Below are 20,200 nucleotides of genomic sequence, written 5' to 3'. Positions count from 1 at the left end.
GACACCAAACGAAAAATCTTCGCCAATTTAAAATGCAAATGCCTTAGCTAGCTGATCCTTCCCTGAAGAATGACAATCTCAACCATACATGCTAACCTTGGGACCACGCCTCTCCGTAGTGGCAATGTTGACCGACTGGAGGGACGGACCCCTCCCCCTTATTTTTCCTTGCATGACTGTTTTAAAAATTTGCAACTTCGCCATAGGGGTCATTCAAGTATTACGTCAGCATCGGGGGGGGGTTGGTTTTGCTGAATTTTGATCACACGGGGGGGGGGGGGGTTTGGAGGTTGCTTACAACCACCCTTTTTGAAGATATGAAATATTTTAAGCTGCTGACGAAATTTTGCTGACAAGGGGGAGAGGGGGTCAAAAATGGCTAAAAATATGCTTACGTAATAGTTGAATGGCTCCATATTGAACATTTACCTAGCCCTCACGAACATTTAATCACTTCACGTGTAAGCTTTTGGCAACAAATTTGGATTATCTCTATTTGACGAATCGGCGATAAATCTGGTAACCTCGTCCTAACCTAACCGCACGTTAGAAAAAGGAAGAGAAAAGGAGAAAAAAAATATATATATAAAACAAGAACAAAAAGTTTTTTAAGAGTCTCTTTTCACCCTAACTCTACGTGTTCTCTTTTGCTTTTACGTAGATAAAGTAGGAAGATACATTATATGTGTGAGAAAAAAATCATTAGCAGGAGAAAATGAAGAGGGAAAGAAAAAGCAACTTCAGTTGATAGGTTTACTATAAAGCTTCGCGATGGTGAAGAAAGAATAAAGAAAACACAGAGGAAACTTTATTCCATTGTCGTTTGGACGCAATATTGCGTCCGTGATCGTAAAGGGGGTTAAAATAGCCTTTTGTTTAAATCCGGGCCAGTTCGCCGTGAATATTCCTCGCGAAATCAATAATTCCTCATGAATCAATTCACTTCATTTCAAATTCAGCTCGATATTCAATCTTTGGAAATGGGGTCTTTGCGTGACATCATTTTGTATCCGATAGGATAACAGAATTCTGAGAAATCTTCAATCAAATACTTTTGAAAAAAATATTCCGTAGTTTTTTTTCGCGATTCACCGTAACTCCGTATTTTATGGTAGAAATTACGGACATTCCGTAGTAGTTGGGAAATATTATGTTAACTCAAAGGATTTGGACGCTTCACCTCATCATTTCGACATCAGAAATTTCGGTTCTGCCACAAAGAATTATGGTTTCGCCGCACTTTTCCCACATTCTAGTACAATTTTCTTGACCACTCATTCCGTCCACTTGGCGCCCCTTCCCCGCCGCCAACCCTGTAAATAGCCTCTGTCTCCAAGTCACTCTTTTGGTCGCTCACTGAGGTGGTCCCTTGATGTTTCTGTTGGGTTATTCACACGCTTGCACATGGTTTTTTGTCATTCACACGCTTGCACACGGTTTTGGTCATTCACACGCTTGCACATGGTTTTTTGTCATTCACACGCTTGCACACGGTTTTGGTCATTCACACGCTTGCACACGGTTTTTTGTCATTCACACGCTTGCACACGGTTTTTTGCCATTCACACACTTGCACCCAGACCCAGTTTTCATCAATTACATGCCTGAAAAAACTCTATTTCACTCTTTTGGCCACTCACATGCTCGCAAACTATTTTGTTTAACCACTATATTGGTCATTCACACGCTTGCACAAGGTTTTGGTCAACTACATGCCTGAAAACGCTCTATTTTACTCTTTTTGCCACTCACGTGCTTGCAAACTATTTTGGTCACTATATTGGTCATTTACATGCTTGCACACGGTTTTTGGTCACTCACATGCTTGCGAACTATTTAAATGAATAACGCGATCCTCGCATATTCCCGAGGGATCCTGTATGATCTGTCCAGGGAGAAGGATCCCTCTTTTGGTCATGCTTGCGGACTGTCTAGGTCATTCATTGAGCCAGTCCTTCGCAGTGCCGTCTTAACTCATGGGCCCACCAGGGCACGGCCCGGGGGGCCTCAAGGGAAGAGGGGCTCAGAGAAATTAGAACCGGTTGAAATTTTCAAAAATTTGCCATGTAGGGCCTCAGAAAAATCACTTGGCCCGGGGGCCCACGATGCTCTTAAGACGGCCCTGGTCCTTAATATATAATTAGGATATACAATTTTTTTATCACCTGCGGACTATAAAAATTTCCGCCCTTCTACTTTAATTTTCTTAACCAGTCTTTCCTCAAATTTACCGCCCTGGGCTATACGTCTCTGATTATAAGTCACAGCTCGCGCCAAGAAATTACACTCGCTTCACGGCAGTCACATTTGTCTCGACTCCTTGAATTATAATTATGAAACGACGCCATTTTCTTCAATTATAAAAGTATAATTACTGGCGGCTCGCAATTCAATTTTCCACTCCGAGAAACACCCCACCCCTAATGAAGATAACAAGATGGCCATGTGTAAAATCCATGTCGTTAACATTTTACAGTTATTAGAAGATGCGAGAAGGCAGAATGATGATAAAATTGTACGAGTGATGATAAAACCACCACGCCCCCTGGATTTCGGACAAAGAGATATCTCTGACTTGACCATTGCGTAAAAAAAAAAGGCGTTGACCCCGCTGGAATGGCGATAACTCACGTGACCTATGATCGGTCCGTCGCCATTTTTGGAATCGTCAGTGATAACAATAACAACAACAACAGTGCTCGTCATCGTCACAATAACGAGGAAGAAAATAATCGGCGATGTTTGGATTATGGATGTCTTTCTGAGATGTACCGTTTCTATTACGAAGACAAAGAAGATGATGATGGTGACCTTGTACCACTTGTACCGGTGAGTATTGTTTTCGTGTAACGTTATTGGTCATGCCTCTGGGCCATCGAGCAGGGCCGACTTAATAACCGCGGGGGGGATGGGGGCTCAAGTGCCCCGGATGAAGCAGGCTCGTGAAAATGAGAATTTTTACTATCATTTTTGAACGTATCTTAATCTTGCGCAACCTTTGGCCCGCAGCCCAAATGCTGCCATCCAAGGGGTGATCCGGTACTAAAGTATCAATACATACAAGACCGTATACGCCACGCTGACTATATTATCCTTCGTAAAAATACGGGGAGAAGAAATCGGGATTCATATGGGATATCGCCAATTATCGCAAAAAAAATTTCAAATGTAAGTTGTGAATTGCATCCAGAATTTGTCATAGGCAAGTAAAGTTGCCAATTACGTCCAAGAAAAAATTGTCAAAGGCCAGTAAAGTTTCCATCTATCGCTAAAATTGCCGAAAAATCGCCAATGGCGGGCAGTAGACGCAAGGGCGTAGTGGGGAAGGGGGGGGGGGGGTTTGGTCCTCTCGAAATGTGAGAAAATTACCGAAAAAAGATGGCAAAATCTATTGTTCTATCACTTTGGTCCTCACACCCGAACGAAATTTCTGGCTACGCCCCTGAGTAGAAGGCTACTGCAAGTCTGTCTCAATGGGTAAAAAATGCAATTTTTACATTTAAAAAAAAATGCACGTTTGAAAAATATGAGCGATAAAGATAAGACGGATATAAGATATTAAATTATAAGTTATAATTATTTAAATAAAGAAATAAATATCATAATTAATAATTATTAAGTCATAATTACCACAAATAGTTCGTAAGTCATGAAAATAACCTTAATTCTTGATTTGAAAAGTTTAAGTAAGCCTCGTTGAATATAAAGGAAAAAAGTGGGAAATATTCTATTTAAAATGTTGGGACGGCCAAAATTACAGGGATGCCCCGTAAAATACGGGTCATACAGTCACTCTCTACATGATTCTGGCCCGCGATCTGAAAATACTGGGCAAGTCTGTCATACAGACTATTGTTAATTTTCCTGCCACACACCGGTTTAAAAAAAAAGTCACTTCATGAATTATAACACATAATTTTTCATTTGTCTGATAGGTGGCAGCACGTGTCTCAGCTCAACTCACTTTCCCGAATGCATAACAATAGAGTATAAATATGGAAATTTATACAAATTATAAAAAGTCAAAAACGGTTAAGAGAAATTTTCCGCCGATTATTATTATTCTTTGTGAGTTGACAAATTATTTCTCTCGCCGGCCCGCAAAAAATTGTTCATTTAATTTCACTGGCCCGCAAATAGGGAAAAGGTTGAAAACCACTGACTTAGAACATTGGAGGGGGTTAAGCAAGATGGGGTCGGCACGCATGGAGGGACATACGAAGTCAATTATCGTCAAATTTGTCAGCTTCTATAAAGCATTATAACGTAGATTAACCTTAATGAAAGCGGGCTTTCTGGGTCCAGCAGGCCTACAGTTTAGGCCACCAAATAAGGAAAAACGAATTACTGGACGGCCAAAAGCGTTCTTGGTCGTTTATTACTCAACGAAAATACACAGGTTTGTAGAAGCAGGTGACTTGGTGGGAGCAAAGATACAACGGTGAAAAATTTTGTCCCGTATTTTAAGGTACAGAAGGATTATTTTCCCTATTTTAAGGGATGGGTTTGTGTGATCATCCAACCACGTGACCTAGGCGTACCCTCTCGTGATAGAAGGGCTATAAAATGATCAGCATCTTACGTCAAGATTTTAATCTTTTTATTCACCCGTAAGATGGCGAAGTTATAGAAAGAAAATCGGATCAAATCTCTGTGAGAGGAAAGGCGGGGGGGGGGGCGCTCGGAAAACAGGGGAGCCTCAAAGGAGAGCCAGTCGATCGAGCAAAAAGCTTTCCGCGAAATAAAGCTTGAATCTTTTATGACGTCTCGTCCCCGAAAACGCACGATTCAACGGCGCCAAAAATGACGCCACATATTCGATTCCACGTTCCGGAAACTTCCACAAAATCGTAGAGAAAAGGAGATTTTCCGCCACATTCCCCCTCCCCCAAATATTTTCTCTTCTGAGGGCACGACGAACCCCCTTCCCGATATTGCTATCTCGCCCCCAACGTTTTAATAATTACCTTTTCATTTGATTTCATCTCTATTTGGCCCTTGAAGAAATTATTCGAATTATTCAGAGCTTCTACACCACGGGTTCTTGATCATGGCGGAGATAGACTTGGAAGTCTGGGGGGGGGGGGTGGCACGATGATGATGTCAATTCATATATGCACATATACATTAGATCTATCCACTCCACTTTTCATGCTGCCGTATCTCTGCCCATGCGCCCCCTGTGCCGAATTTCCGACACTAATTCAGCGTTAGAATTGAAAAATAAACCAGTAGATTCTTGTTCGCTGGTTCGTGGCACCAGTGAACAAGAACCTACTGGTCCGCTAAACGGCCGCTGTGGTGGTCGAGTGGTCATAGTGACGGACTCGCATCGCGAGGATCCGGGTTCGAACCCCACCGTCACCACAGTGGTGGTCGGCTGAAGGTGGTTTTCAACTTCAAGGCGCGAATGCGAGCCGATCTCCCCGTTAAAAAGTCTCGCCGCAGAGAGCAACAGGCCTGTAACGTTACAAATATTAAATCATTACACTTCACTCACAATTTGAAGTATAGATGGCAGCACTGAAATATCAAACTTGGAAGCTCACTAGCTACACACTCAGACTGTTAGGTGCACTCACTTTGTCCCAGACTCTGCCACGAAGCTGGGCTGGAAGAGATCTCGGCAACGGGATAAGTCCGGTGGCAGAGCCCCTGGCGTTCATTCATTGGTCCGCTAAACGAAAATCTGCTCTGAACAATGATTCATTTTCTCCTAAATATATTACAAGTAATACATTACTTGCATTATTTAGAATATGTGCGTGTGATATACAACCAAAGGGTGCAGAAAGCCATAAAAAGCAATTTGAACTGCAGTCGGTCATTCGTTCGGCGAATCTCCCGCGATCGATGCATCATCGCGCAATACCACAATTTTTTTTCTCGGTGGTCCGATTGTTCAGGGGTGGGAAATGACCAAGTCCATTTCAGAGCAGCAAAATTCAGGATTCGGAGCAGATATTTATAAATTGGAGCAACGGAATTAACAATATTTTCGTATAACCCTCACCCCTTTTCAAAATAAAACAACTGCACTGTCTTTTGTTATCGATCATCTTTTCATCAGCTTGTTTTCTGTTTTTGGTGTTTCAGACTTTTGACACGTTGTTTGAAAGAGCGGCTGAGATAAAATTTTTCGCAACAGTCTATTTAAGATGATTTTTGCTTACCGAGGGCACTATTTGCTGTCTGGAACAACAGCCGCCCTTCAAATGGACTAAAAATGTTCTAGTCTTTATATAGATATTATAAATTTTCTATATGAAGTTAATTTTTTTATACTCGGAGAGAAATTGTTGCAAAATGGGAGAGAATTTCGGAAGAATCAACACGATCGTTGGCGATTGAGCACTCATTGTTTGCGAGATTGGCGCTCTGACACTCGTTATTTGGCAAGATTGGCGATCTTACTCGTTATTTGGCAAGATTGGCGATCTTACTTTGTTATTTGGCAAGATTGGCGATCTTACTCGTTATTTGGCGATTTAACGCTCGTTATTCGGCAAAGTTTCTAAATTAGCAATCGTAATTCGGCTCTTTTTACTCCCGGAATGAAATTTTTTTCACGAAACATCGGGATTTGACGCAATGACGATCGACTCTACAATCATTTCTGCTGCTTCCAGTGGCGACTTCTTTTTTTAAACGGAAACTGACTCGCATTTGCACTTTAAAGCTGAAAGACATTGCAAACCATCTTCAGTTGCACGATCACGAATATTATTGAGGTTTCGCGATGGGAAGCCCGATGATGGGCCGATAGTTTAAATAAGGCGATAGTTCAAGTACAGTGGAATAAAACACGCTCTTTTCGGAAAAAATCGTTTCGCGGCAAGCAGGAACAAAACATTTTTGACGTCCTTTCCGAAGTAACGAAACAGAAATCACAGTTCCAACCTTGGTCGCTCGTAAGCCTTTCGCGGTCTCATTACCACCTCATTTCTGATCTTGCCATCCCATGCAACAGAAACTTTCGGTGTTTCGATAGACCGAGGTTTGGAACTGTGATTTGTTTCGTTACCAATACGTCCAAGAAAGAGACTTGGAGTCCATTTTTTTCTTCAAGCCGAGCACAACTCAGGTCTATCGCCATGGGCAATTTACTAGAGTGAGTTGTGTCGGAAGTTTAACTATGTGTACATAACAGTCTCAGTTGTTATGTACACATAGTGTATACTCGTATTTAGTGTTGTGTATGATTGCTGCCATCTATATCTTAGAAGTGAAGTGTAATGACTGAATATTTGTACTGTTTGTAGGACTGTTGCTCTCTGTGGCGAGACTTTTTAACGGGGAGATCGGCTCGCATTTGCGCCTTGAAGTTGGGAACCACAGAAAACCAACTTCAGCCGACCACCACTGTGGTGACGGTGGGGCTCGAACCCGGGATGCGAGTCCGTCATTATGACCACTCGACCACCACAGCGGCGACTTGGAGTACTAATGAACTCTCTTTCTTGGACGTATTAGTAACGAAACAGAAATCACAGTTCCAACCTTGGTCTATCGTAAGCCTTTCACGGTCTCATTACCACCTCATTTCAGATCTTGCCATCCCATGCAACAGAAACTTTCGGCGTTTCGCACTTATGTAGCGAGAGCATTTAAGATCTGTTCAGATCGGAACACATTATACCATGAACTTGAAACCATCAGAGCAACTGCGATAGACAGGGGGTTCAACACCAAGATCGTTGACGAAATAAGTAGAAAATTCTTGAAACCAGCACGAGGAACCACTCAAAGAAAGTGTAGTCATACCCTACGATCCAATACTCCCACTGAAGATCAAACCGATTCTTAAAAAGTTTAATCTAACAACCATAGATGTGCCCCCTAAAGATGCTATACGGCAGAATAAACAATGGGGCATTTATTACATTCCATGTGGCGATTGCTCTCTTGGTTATATAGGACAGACAAGGAGACCCATAAAAGTAAGATTAAATGAACACGCTCGCTGTGTTAAGAATCAGAAATGTGAAAAATCGACCATCGCCGCTCACTGTTGGCAAGAAGGCCATAGATTCAAATTTCAAGAAGCGAGAGTTTTTCACAAAGTCAAGTCCACAGTTGATCTAGATTTCTACGAAGGCACATATATTCGGGCCTTCAAAAATACACTAGTCAACGATAATAAATCTACACCCCCGATCGCAACACCATGGCTAAAATTCATTTCGAGCGGGAATTATAAGAAAATTCGAATAGACCAATCGGATAGCACTGTTCCGCAAGTGTCCAATCAGGACGCTGCATTAGTATCTCACGCAGGCTCACAGCTTCATTCTGACCACGGCGTTTGAAGTGAACAGACGTACTTCTTCCGCTGAGCAACCGAGCGTATTCAACCCAAGTGGGAAACTCGGTCAGCGTGACTAGTGGTTATATTTTCCTCTAAAGATGGCACCCATTGGTGTTGAAATGCATTAGGACTTTTATTCGTTGGTGTCTTCTTAATATTCTTGGGCAAAGTTGATCAACTCTTCTATTACAATATTTAATCAGAAATCAATGTTAATAAATATTGTAATGTTGGAAAATTTCATAAGGTCAAACCTCTGGAACCCCGGGTCGAGTCAGTGTTACCCTCCCTCTACCCAGAGTGGTTCTTAAACAGGGGTCCACGGACGTCTTGGTTAGCCTTCATGTAAAAGCAATCAACTTATTGTTTCTGTTATGGGCGAATTCTCCACTTGCCCATGCAGAAATCTCCCTGCGTGTGGCCCCTCTCAGAACCGTAATATTCTCAGGTTCAGAACCACCGTGTTCTACATGATTTTCCACGCGAGGAGGGATGACAGGGCTCCAGCCTTGAGGCCCACAACGAATATTGTGTTTTTATTTTTCACACTGTATAAATTTTGTATAGAAGGCATCGCAGTCTTGACACATGAACCCATGCGGGCACTGCCTGGCGGGGTTTAGAGGGAGAGGGGTTCTCATGGAAATAAGATCAGTTCATTAAATCGAGAGTAAGCATGCAAATTGGTGGGCAGGCATTTCTAGCCGGGTGGAGGCGCTCAGAAAATATTTTTAGTCGGTGGAAACACAGCCCGGTTTTTCATAGGACAGCCCCGATAGAGGGCAAATCAAAAATCCTGGAATCGAGGCTCCATTATCAGGGGGCAATGCGTAAGGTTATGTGAATCTTATCACAGTAAATATCTTTGAAAACTGTGTTCTACATATTAGGGGTCATTCAAGTAATACGTCAGCATCGATTGGGGTGGGGTGTTTGGATGATACTTACGTCATAAACCACCCTTCATAGAAATAGGAGGTATTCTTAATGGCATATTAGTCGGTGCGCCAAAAACGAGAAAAACCTTTTGCTAGTTTGTGGCCACCTGAACTATCATTCTACCTATTGATAAGTCTGGATCACTCACGGCCCGGTGGTTGAGAAACACTGTTCCACAGAGCCACTTTTCCACTTTTAGTGATCTCTCTAAATGTTCCGTGGATCCTTCAAGTGCTCTAGAAATGTGACGCTTAAGCGCTCTGGAACTGTGCCACGTGTCGCTCACAGGATCTGTAAATGACTCACGGACCGCTTGTGTTCTAGAACTGTGTCGCGGGACACTTGAGAGCTGACGAAATTTTGCTGAAGGGGAGGGGGTCAAAAATGGCTAAAAGTTTGCTGACGTAACGCTTGAACGGCCCCCCTGTACATTCAATATCTTGGAAAGGGATGATGATAGGTTCCATCTAATGCCAAGCCGTGAAAAATCTTTAATGCTGTAGAGTTGGAGGGGGGGGGGTGGTAGGGAGATCAATTGCTTTAAAAATACAATAGAAATAGTGCAATATATATATATACACGTACATTGAGTATATGTCCTTTGCCCCCTCCCCCTTCGGAAAAAGTTGAAATGATGGACCTGCTGTAATCTTTGAATGTTGGCGGTCTGAATTCAGTATTTGTAAAATGCATATTTGGTTATCTCGCGGCACCCTGACGTGCAGCGACAGCCACCGTTTGAGAATCACTGACTTGCGCATTAATTCTTGGTTCTTTTTTCTCCTCCTCCTCAAGCGGAAGAATGACCGTGAAGAAATTCGGCGGAGGTTGGCCCTGGGTTCGGACTCGGAAGATTACTATTACCCGGGCGAGAAGGTAACAAGGAAGCCCAGCCTCAGCACTCGGCTGCAGAGTGGCATGAACCTCCAGATATGCTTCATGAACGACACCAACAGCGACCAAGATGAGTCTTCGCAGTGCAGCAGCATCAACGACGGCGAGAACTCGCCCCTGCCGTCGTCACCAACTACCGCCAACGCCTATTCGTCTGACGACGAAGTCAAGGTGAGTCATCGAGTCACATCAATTCTTTCGTAGCTTTTGGCAACACTTATACTTGAATCTACCACTTGAGATATCACTGTCTCAATTCATTGCTTAACAGGTTAAAGATGGAGACAGCATGTCATCCTCAAAGAGCTCAGACATCATGAGCATCGCGACCTCGGAAGCTAGCGCCATCTCGAACCAAACAAGTGATAGCACCTCGTCGCCAAATGGGACCAAAACAGCTGCAGCAAAAGCCCAAAGACCGTCGTTCTTCTTCGCCAAGCAAAGGAGTTGGCGACTACGATCCAGGCACAAGCACAACCACGTTTTGGACGAGGACGACGCCGCGAAAGCTCTGAAGGCTGCCAAGGAAGTCGAGGACTTCTACACTAGGCAGGCAAGGTTGCAGGCAGAAGCACGATTGGCCCTAGCCCAGGCCAAGGAAATGGCCAAGATGCAGATGCAGCTCGAGAAGCAAAAGAGCAAAAAGTCGCCAATCGCGGATATAGTACGTAATTGGACATCCTTTCTCTAAACTGTCGAGATTTGCCCGAGACAATTGTGTATGTCCATCTAATATCTGTTTTTTTGTTTCCGATTTTGGCTAGATTGGCGTCGAGATTCCAGATAACAGTTATAGGATAAGTCGCCAACTACTGAACAACATGAACATATCTCAGCTTCAGGTTATAGTCAATGATCTTCACACACAAATCGAAAGTGAGTTGCACATAATTTTAAATTGTTACAATTGACAATGACCAGATTGTGGTAGACTTCTTCATGCCATGAAATTACCAAATACAAATACCTGTAGCCATCCCATTAATATTTCAGGTCTCAGCGAAGAGCTGGTTCGCTTACTGATGTCAAGAGACGAGTACAACATGGAGCAGGATTCCATGCTGGTTGACATCGAGGATCTCACTCGTTATCTGTGAGTCATATTCAATCTCTTCAAATGATTAATCGTTAACACATAATTTTTGCAATACACAACAGCAATGATGTAAAATTTTTACAAATGAGCCAGTGCCCAGGCAATGTCTAAAAATTGGTCAAGATCGCGCAGTTCATATCTTGGCCAACTTAAGGACAATTTAGTCATCAAGTTAGAGAGGTGTTTTCCCTCTATTCAATTTAGAATTTTAGAGCTCCCACATGTTAAATAAAAAAAAAGTAGGAGGGGAGAGAGGAGTGTGGCCCCCACCAGGGCCGTCTTAAGAGTATCATGGGCCCCCGGGCCAATTGATTTTTCGGAGGCCCTACCAAACAAATTCACGCAAATTTCAACCAGATCTCATTTTTGTGAGGCCCCTCTTTGCTTGAGGTGCCTGTGTGGGCCCATGCCTTAAGACGGCACTGCCCCCCCCCCCACCCCTGAACAATAGAGCAGCATAATTTAAAAAAGAATTGCTGAAAACGTTTTTTTCATGGCACTATTTCAGTATAATGTAAGATTGACTAGAACTAAAACAAAATGACTTGGTTACAAAAACACTATTTGGCCGAAAAGAATTATCTATGGTTGCTAAATACCCTGTCTCTCCTCACAATATACATTGCATTCTTTTCTCGAGTCTTCCACAGTCCAGTCTGTCAACTCTCTGTCGACAATGCACACAGCTAATTATGAAGACATGTAAGTTTTTTAAGAATATGACACTCTTTCAATACCACTTCCAAAAGCATAGTGCAAAATGTGTAAATTACAAGGTCCGATATAAATAAGTCAAGGTGGATCAGATGGTTTTACTGCGCTGCCATCCCTTTTTTAAAGGGATTTGTTTACATTTTACTGTTCAACATCAGTGTAATCGTTTTTGACAAATGAAGCACTTTCATTTCTAGCTCTTTGCTGAGCATTGTAAATATTGTTTATGCCTCTGCACATGCCCTAAAAATACAGAAGACAATTGAATGCTATTGGGGGGAGCATCAGAATCATGAAACCTAGAATAGGCCTATGTATCCACCTGCTTTATAATGCAAACTGTTGTAATGTGTCACCTATACACAAAATGCGTACCATAATTTTGAACGATGAAATGTTAGTTGACAATGTTACATGACAATGACGTAGTAAATACAAAATTATTTCTTCATCCACACAGAAGTTTTTAATGACTACTCTACTTGTTAAACTTTCAAACTAAGCAAAAGGATACAATTTCTGCTTTGGAAGAATCATTAATTGCAATCTACATTTATAATATTTTGCAATATAGCGATGATTCCCTGCTCAATTAAAACCAATTACACAAATTTTGTAGATAGGATTTGGTAAGAAAATAGGAAAAATAGGGCAAAAACTAGAAAGCAGGACTAGTGGGAGCCCTGTTACTACTACTTTGTTGCCAACTCTAGTCATATACCACCACATGGCAATTTCCAAATAGTGGAGTTGGGTGGGAAATGAAGGCACTATATATCGGTGGTCGCCCTAGGCCTGATAGGTAAAGAATTTTCTCTGATGTTCTTTTGACTGGATTCAAACCCATGGACCTCGACAGCAACTGTCATAGTGGAAGAAGAGCATATTACCACTGCGCCACTCGGGGCGCTCATTATTTACTAGTAATGCATCATAAAATTTATGACTTATTTTCTTATTTTTCCTCTTTAGATGTTCTTTGCCACTTTCCCTTCTTTCAGTAGCTGAATCAGGGGCATCAGAAGTGTTTCAAATCTGTGGGTTCTCATCTTGAGCTTTACATTGGAAATTTTTATTTCTCTATTAATTCTGGGGGTGCTCAGACTTATACCACAAATCACCCGGGTCTGGTATGCCACCGAGCTCAATACTTATCTTGTATAGGTACATTCTTCATATAGTGAATTTGCATAATTCATGTTTACTTCCACCTTATTGCAGGATTCTATTTTCAGTTTCATGTTTTCCTTATCCTAGACATGCACCAGACATAATCTCTTTCGCAGAAAGGGATATACACTAGGGTGGGTCGACAAAAAATGAATTTATTCTCAAATCGCTATAGTGCAGAAAAGTTGCCTCCTTTAATAAGAAGAAAACAGATGTAAAAAAATTGTAAAATCGGTTGATATCTTCCTGTCACACATTGCACTTGAAGTTTATAGAAATTGACAAAATTAAAAATTTTTCTTCAATTTTTTAATATTACTTAAAATTACACGATCAGCACTCTATAGTTTGTTATGCTTAATTTATATTTCAATAACATGAAATAAGTTATAACATTGTTAATAGTTTCAAAGTTTACCAGTTGCGAAATATGTTCAAAAAATGGGAATTGATCGAATTTTTGCAAGTTTCATAGCGCAGTTTCTATAGGTGGCACTACCTCATTCCCACAATTTCCTCTCGTGACTCAGCAGTGATCAGTTAGCCAATGGCTTTGGTGCTGCATTGTTTACAGTGTGTGCGTTTACATTTTAAGTTACTGTGTGTACTTAATAAATTTGTTGCTGGTTTTTAGTCTTGGTAAAAGTCAGCTTTTTTTAGTGTTTGCTGCGTAATGTATTTTGAAAACACTCACAACCTCATGTAATGATGGATGTGTCGAAGAAGATAACTACTAAACAAGCATTTGGATGCCCCATATTTGGTCACCCAAGAGATTTTCTTCAGAGGAAACTACCAACACATGAGTGTGTTCTCCGATGCTGTTTTGAACAGAGATTCAAGTTATCTATTAAGAGCACAAGTTTTTTTAAAATACCCACGACAGAAGCAGAAAAAATTAACAGTTCGTATGACAAAGTATCTATCCCTACGGTGTCCGAATACGGAACAGTTCAACTAATCAATGCTTACAATGATTCCTATTATATGATCAGAAAGTTGTACTATCGTAATAGAAAACTTAATTTAAGCAGAGCATTGACGAGTTTAAACTGAGAGCTCCTTCACTTCATGATGTCGTTGCTTGTAAATGTGGTGTTGCTGTAGACTGCACGTGCAAAAAAAAAAAACTGGATGTGTGTGAATGTGCAATTTCAATCAACTGCTGCTGCGAAAAAGGAAAAAAGATACCTTCCCTTGAGTTGAGATTTATTTTTCTTCGAAGGGAATACGGTTTGGGAAAAATTGGATCTTTGGACTTGAAAGTGACAAGCGAAAGACTTGTGAGCTTCAGTGAGCACAGTGTGAACCCAAATTTTCCAACATTGACAAAACCTGAAGAGCACTATCCTTCTAACGTTTTGGATGATGAGGATGGTGAATTTAAAACGACTACATCGCAGGGTTTAAGCTACTGCCACATTTTTTGCAAAATGCAAAAGAAAATCTTAGTATCCCAACTAGTATCAAAAAGTATCCCAACACACTCAGGCAGTCGAGAGATGTGTCAAACTTGTTACAGAGGCCTCAACATACGTCAACCTGAAGCTAGAGATTTCTACATCAGATCTACGGTGTTATTAAGATCAGTAATGTCTGATTTCTCACAAAAGTCAGAATGTAAATGTGTGCACTTGGAACAGAATCAGTAGAAGTGTGTAACAGTGAACCACTAAATCTAGTTGATTTTGGTAACTGGTTTAAAAATTTAATGTAAATTACACACACACACACACTCGTACTTTGGATGGTTGGTTGGGTAGGGTGTGGGTGGATCTTGATGTTGAGCGGCCATATCATGGTAAGTTCTTTATCACGACAGTACAACTTTCTGATCATATTATAGGAACCATTGTACATTGATTAGTTGAACTGTTCTGCATTCGGACACCGTAGGGATAGATACTTTGTTATACAAATGATTAATTTTTCCCACTACTGTTGTGGATGTTTTAGAAAAACTTCATATATAACTTGAATCTCTCTTCAAAAGAGCATCGGAGAACACACTCATATGTTGGCAGTTTGCTCTATAGAAAATCTCTCGGGTGACTAAATATGAGGCAGCCAAATGCCTGTCTAGTAGTTATCTTCTTTGACACATTCATCATTACATGAGGTTGCGAGTGTTTTCAAAAAACATTACACAGTAAACACTAAAAGAAGCTGAATTACCAAGACTAAAAACCAGCAACAAATTTATGAAGTACACACAGTAACTAATACAAAAATAGTAAACAATACAGCACCAAAGCCAGCGGCTGACTGACCACTGCAGAGTCACAACAGGAAATTTCGGGAATGAGGTAGTGCCACCTATAGGAATGAGAAAACTGTGCAATGAAACTTGCAAAAATTTGGTCAACTCCCATTTTTTGAACACGTTTCGCGACTGGTAAACATTGAAATATTAACAATGTTTTACTTTATGTTATTGAACTATAAATTAATCATAACAAACTATAGAGTGTCGATCGTGGAATTTTAAGTAATATTAAAAAATTGAAGAAAAATGTTCAATTTTGTCAATTTGTATGAACTTCAAGTGCGATGCGGGATGGGAAGATATCAACCGATTAAAATTTTTTTTACGTTGTTTGTCTTCTTATTGAAGGAGGCAACTTTTCCGCACTATAGCCATTTGAAAAAAAAAAATCTTTTTTGACCCACCCTAATATACACCAAACAATAAAATATAATCAGTAAGTTTTTAATTTATGTGAAAAATTCCAATTAACATAATTTTTTAAAATTGGTTGGTTGTGCTTAGATTTACACTGATATTCAGCTGAATACCCAAGAATTATTCAACCAAATATTCTGCAAAAGGGCTGAAATACCGAATATTCGTCCCATCTCTAATGTAAATGGACGATGCACAGCAAATTATGAGAATATGTGTAAGTTCTTTTAAAAATGATGCTTTTTTTTGCAAACACTTCCAAAAACACAGTGCAAAATGCATTTTGCAGTCCGTCCTTTTTTTAAAAAGGGATTTGTTTGATTATTTTTACTGTTCAACGCCAGCATCATCGTTTGAAGCACTTTCATTTCTAGCTCTTTGCAGAGCTTTAAAAAACATAGTTTATGCTTGTGAATGTCCTAAAAATACAGAAGACAACTTAATTGCTGTTGTACCCCAATAGTATTAAATTGTCTTCTGTATTTTTAGGACATGCATCAGAATTCCAAACCTAGAATAAACAGACCTATGTATGCAACTGCTTTGTTACGCAAGCTGTTGTTTCACCTATACACAAAATGTGCACCATAATTTGAAATGATGAATGTTAGTTACTGTGCAACGAAGTCCAAAAAACCTAAATGGTACACATACACTCTCAAATAAAAAAAAAAAAATACAATTTCTGTTTTGGCATTAAATTGCAATCTACTACATTTGTGTTATTTTTCAATATATCGATACAAATACAAATACAAAGCCACAACAGGCAAATTGCCCAACGAGGTGGCTGACTTAAGAACATCATGGATCCCCGGGCCATTTTTTGAGGCCCTACCTACTACTGCTACACCACACATGCACCCCGCCCCCCCCCCGCGGGACCCCCAACGAATCGGTACATGCGGGAATGTGCGTGTACGTGTAGTGAAACCTGACGTGAAGTTTTTTTTGTTTCTCTGTAATGCTTGTTATGTGTAGTGCTGCCATCTGCCACTCGTTTTTCCAACTATGAGTGAAGTGTTATGATTGAATGATTTATCGTTGTAGGACTGTTGCTCTCTGTGGCGAGACTTTTTAATGGGGAGATCGGCTCGCATTTGTGCCTTGAAGTTGGGAACCACAGAAAACCAACTTCAGCCGACCACCACTGTGGGGTTTGAACCCGGATCCTCGCATCGCGCGTCTGTCACTATATAATTAATATAGTCACTTAATAATTAAACAACAAAAATTGTTTGTGCCAAAATCAATATTTTAGTTGCCATGATGACTTGGCATCTGAGATTTGTCCAGCCCTGTCTTAATGCATATTCAGTTGTGAAGCATGATTCTACAATATTTTCTTGTTGCTTAAAAAGAAATTTTGAAAATTGAGTTTTTTGTTTGTAATTTTATAACGCAAATAGTATTGCTGATAATAATAACAGTTGAAATGTGTTTGATAATAATAACAGTTGAAATGTGATCGATGTTTCCTCTTCATTTAAAAAAGTTACACAAATTTTGGAAAAAAGGGCATTTAACCAAAAAGTGGGAGCCCAGAATTTTGCTAAATAGAGATAATAAATGTCTGGTTACCAGGGTATGACTAGTCATCACTTCATGACCAGTTTTATTGTATACATGGCACACACTCATTCTTAATCTATCGATAATAACACTTCCAATCTAATCAAACTTCTTGATAGCCTGATACACAAATTATTTTCTGACTTTTTGCAAATTATACTTCAACCATTCCTTTATTTCATTCTTCTGCCAGGGGCGCCAGCAGCGACAGCGTCAGCTCGACACAACAACAGATTACAACTGCCAGCAGAATATCTTCTAAGTAACAAACGTCGATATAGAAACAGTTCGAGTGTGCCTCTTGTAAAATTGAGGTCATTAAAGTATTATCTCGTCAAAATATGTTCTAAGGAAGCAAGTTGGAAGATTACGATGCTGAAGTTCAGATGAATCTCACGAAGATACGAGTAAATAAACCAGTTGGACTTTCGGTGGAATCAGATCGCCAGAGGTTTTTTTTCTATGCTACTTTTTTCATTTCTGCTTAAGTTATGGATGACACATCGCACAATGCATTCTGACCAGAAATTAGAATTTCGTGTCTGATGTAGAACCTTTGTGAATCAAAATCTGATTGTGGTCCTAGAAGTTCTAGACAACTCTTTTTGCTCTTATATTCATTTACTGTGAATGTGTTTATTGGATTTGGAGGGTACCATACATCAAAGGTGCATCGGGGGAGAAAGAATTAAGATTGGTAACATTCTTTAACTATCTGTTCAATGACTTACCAATAACCTTATCTAGTCAGACAATCTTGTAGGTATAGTTTCTGGTTGCTTGCGTTTATAGTCTATCACTTTGACAGTAAAATTATGGTACATCAGTAGCATTATGGGTGCATTTGTATTTTGTTAGGGTGCCAGAAGGAGTTGTATTGATAGAAAAAGCGAGTTTTGGTACAAGTTTATTCAGACTCAAGCACCTCACTCACCTTCGAAATTGATGGAGAAGGCTGCAATGAATCAGACTTGAATTGCTGCCCTCAAGTCGACAGATTTTCACTCGGTTCCATGGTTATTTTCTGCGTAGAAGGGCTAATAGAAACCAAGACATCCCAGTATTCACATTTAGGCATTTCCAACAGGATGCACAAACTGAATGCAACTGGCAGATTCACAAACTAACATCAACCAAATGGGAAGTCAAAACAATGGATGTCACATACCTGCTTTCATAAGCTCGGCCGACAGGACCCCCCCACCCCCAATTTCTATGCAAGCATACGGGTAATTTGCTCAGGGCCTGCAGGTTGTGCTTGTTTCATCAAAATGATTTGTTATTGATATATTTCAAGTCAATCACATCGTAGTGAGGATAACAATATCAGTTGTTTTAACCTTGGCTGATCTCTACTCCTGCTCATAGCAAGAGTTTTGTGATAGCGCTGATGAAAATTCAGTGCTAACATTGCTGCTACTGCTATTGTGATCCTTTCGTGAGCATATTTGAAAAAGATTCCATGGGGACAAAAACAAATTGTCATGTAAAAGTCTGATACAATCCCATAAAAATTCAACTGCAGCGATTGCTGTAGAAGGAGGGGATAAAACCTTTTGAACTGTGGAAAAATTACCGAATTATAGAGATGAATGGGGGAAGTATCTTGTGTGTTTCATTATAATCAATATATGTGGTGTGGAGATGGGAAGAGAAAAGTTTCTGGCGTGTTCCTATGTTTCGTGCATTTTAGTAGTTTAGTATCGTCACATATTTTTGAGATCGTCATCGAAAGGTTGCCAGATTTTGAACAGAGAAAGCTAACTTCAAGACGTATTAATCAAGAAACGTTCCAATTTTGAAGATTCGATAACGTGTAAATAGTCTTTCGTGTTAATGAAACAAAGGTGAAAACTAGGAAGTAACGTGCAGTCATATTCTTCATTCCTCATTTGCATGCACCATGTATTAAATGCAATAGCTATTTATACATATTAAATAGATCCCTTAGGACATAGTTGTGGCACCTGGGGTTGGAAAGCACCCGGGTAGGCTATTTGATGTCTCTATCGGTATTCAATAATATATAGCATCAGAATGGACGCTCGTTCATCTCACACTGAATCCTGGCAACCCTTATTAGCAGCTTCCATATTGAATGAGTTGTGATCACGTCTCTCGCTCTTTATGTGTGTCTGCGTGTCATTTTGATGTATAGTTTAACAATTTTTTGGTATATACATGATTTCAAAAGTTATGATGTACATAATTTGTTTTTCCCGTTTTCGATGTGGAAAAAAAGTATTTTTCGTGCAGTCGCTGTATGATATGACGCCTCGTGCTTGTTTGTGATGAATACGTGTAAATATGTATGTAAACAATGTGATTTGTGAAATACGAATATATACATCAGTGTCTTCTAAAAAATACCGCTTTGAAAAAACAAATTAATGCATTCTCGCATTTGAGCTTTAATGAAAAGAGAAAAACTTTAAAAAACCCGCCTCCTAAATGCTTAGCAATAATCGCTGTCTGTGTTTTTATGTGTGTGCTCTAGTCATCACCTCCCCCCGTCTGAAATGTTTCACAATAAATGAGTTTTCGTGACACTTCATGAGATAATGAACTGCGATAGTTTTCCCCCGCCTCCCGAAAGCTTGAAATGCCCAATTTTATTATTCTTGCACAAAAGCACCGAAATCCTCAGGAATTAAAAACAATATCATAAACGACTCACTTTTTTTATTGCAGCAATTTTCTTTTTTGGATCTAGCACCGCTCGTTTCAGACTGCGGTTATTAAAATGTCTTCAGATTGTTGTTTCTATGCATTTTTTCATGATAAAAAGTTCTCATCTTTACACATATCTGTCATTTGTGACGAA

General features: G+C 40.1%; 1 protein-coding gene across 2 annotated transcripts in view; it reads left to right on the top strand.

Moving 5' to 3' along the window:
* The window catches only part of LOC149065016 (uncharacterized), a 194,484-nt gene extending 176,524 nt beyond the window's left edge, over positions 1-17,960 (top strand). The window contains exons 4-8 of one of the 2 annotated variants that reach the window (XM_089254373.1): positions 10,043-10,312; positions 10,413-10,805; positions 10,906-11,017; positions 11,135-11,234; positions 17,570-17,960. In XM_089254373.1, coding sequence (XP_089110499.1) covers positions 10,043-10,312; positions 10,413-10,805; positions 10,906-11,017; positions 11,135-11,234; positions 17,570-17,642 — 948 coding nt within the window. In that variant the 3' untranslated portion in view covers positions 17,643-17,960. The remainder of the gene's footprint in view (positions 1-10,042; positions 10,313-10,412; positions 10,806-10,905; positions 11,018-11,134; positions 11,235-17,569) is intronic. The other variant, XM_089254374.1, reaches the window with a different exon arrangement.
* Positions 17,961-20,200: the final 2,240 nt, after the last annotated feature.

This window comes from Pholcus phalangioides, unplaced genomic scaffold, assembly GCF_987345545.1.
Source record: "Pholcus phalangioides strain wild (caught in Gottingen) unplaced genomic scaffold, Ppha-v1.0 ptg000041l_1, whole genome shotgun sequence".
Lineage (NCBI taxonomy): Eukaryota > Metazoa > Arthropoda > Arachnida > Araneae > Pholcidae > Pholcus > Pholcus phalangioides.
Note: the sequence above shows the minus strand (reverse complement) of the source record. Positions and strands in the feature narration are given on the sequence as shown.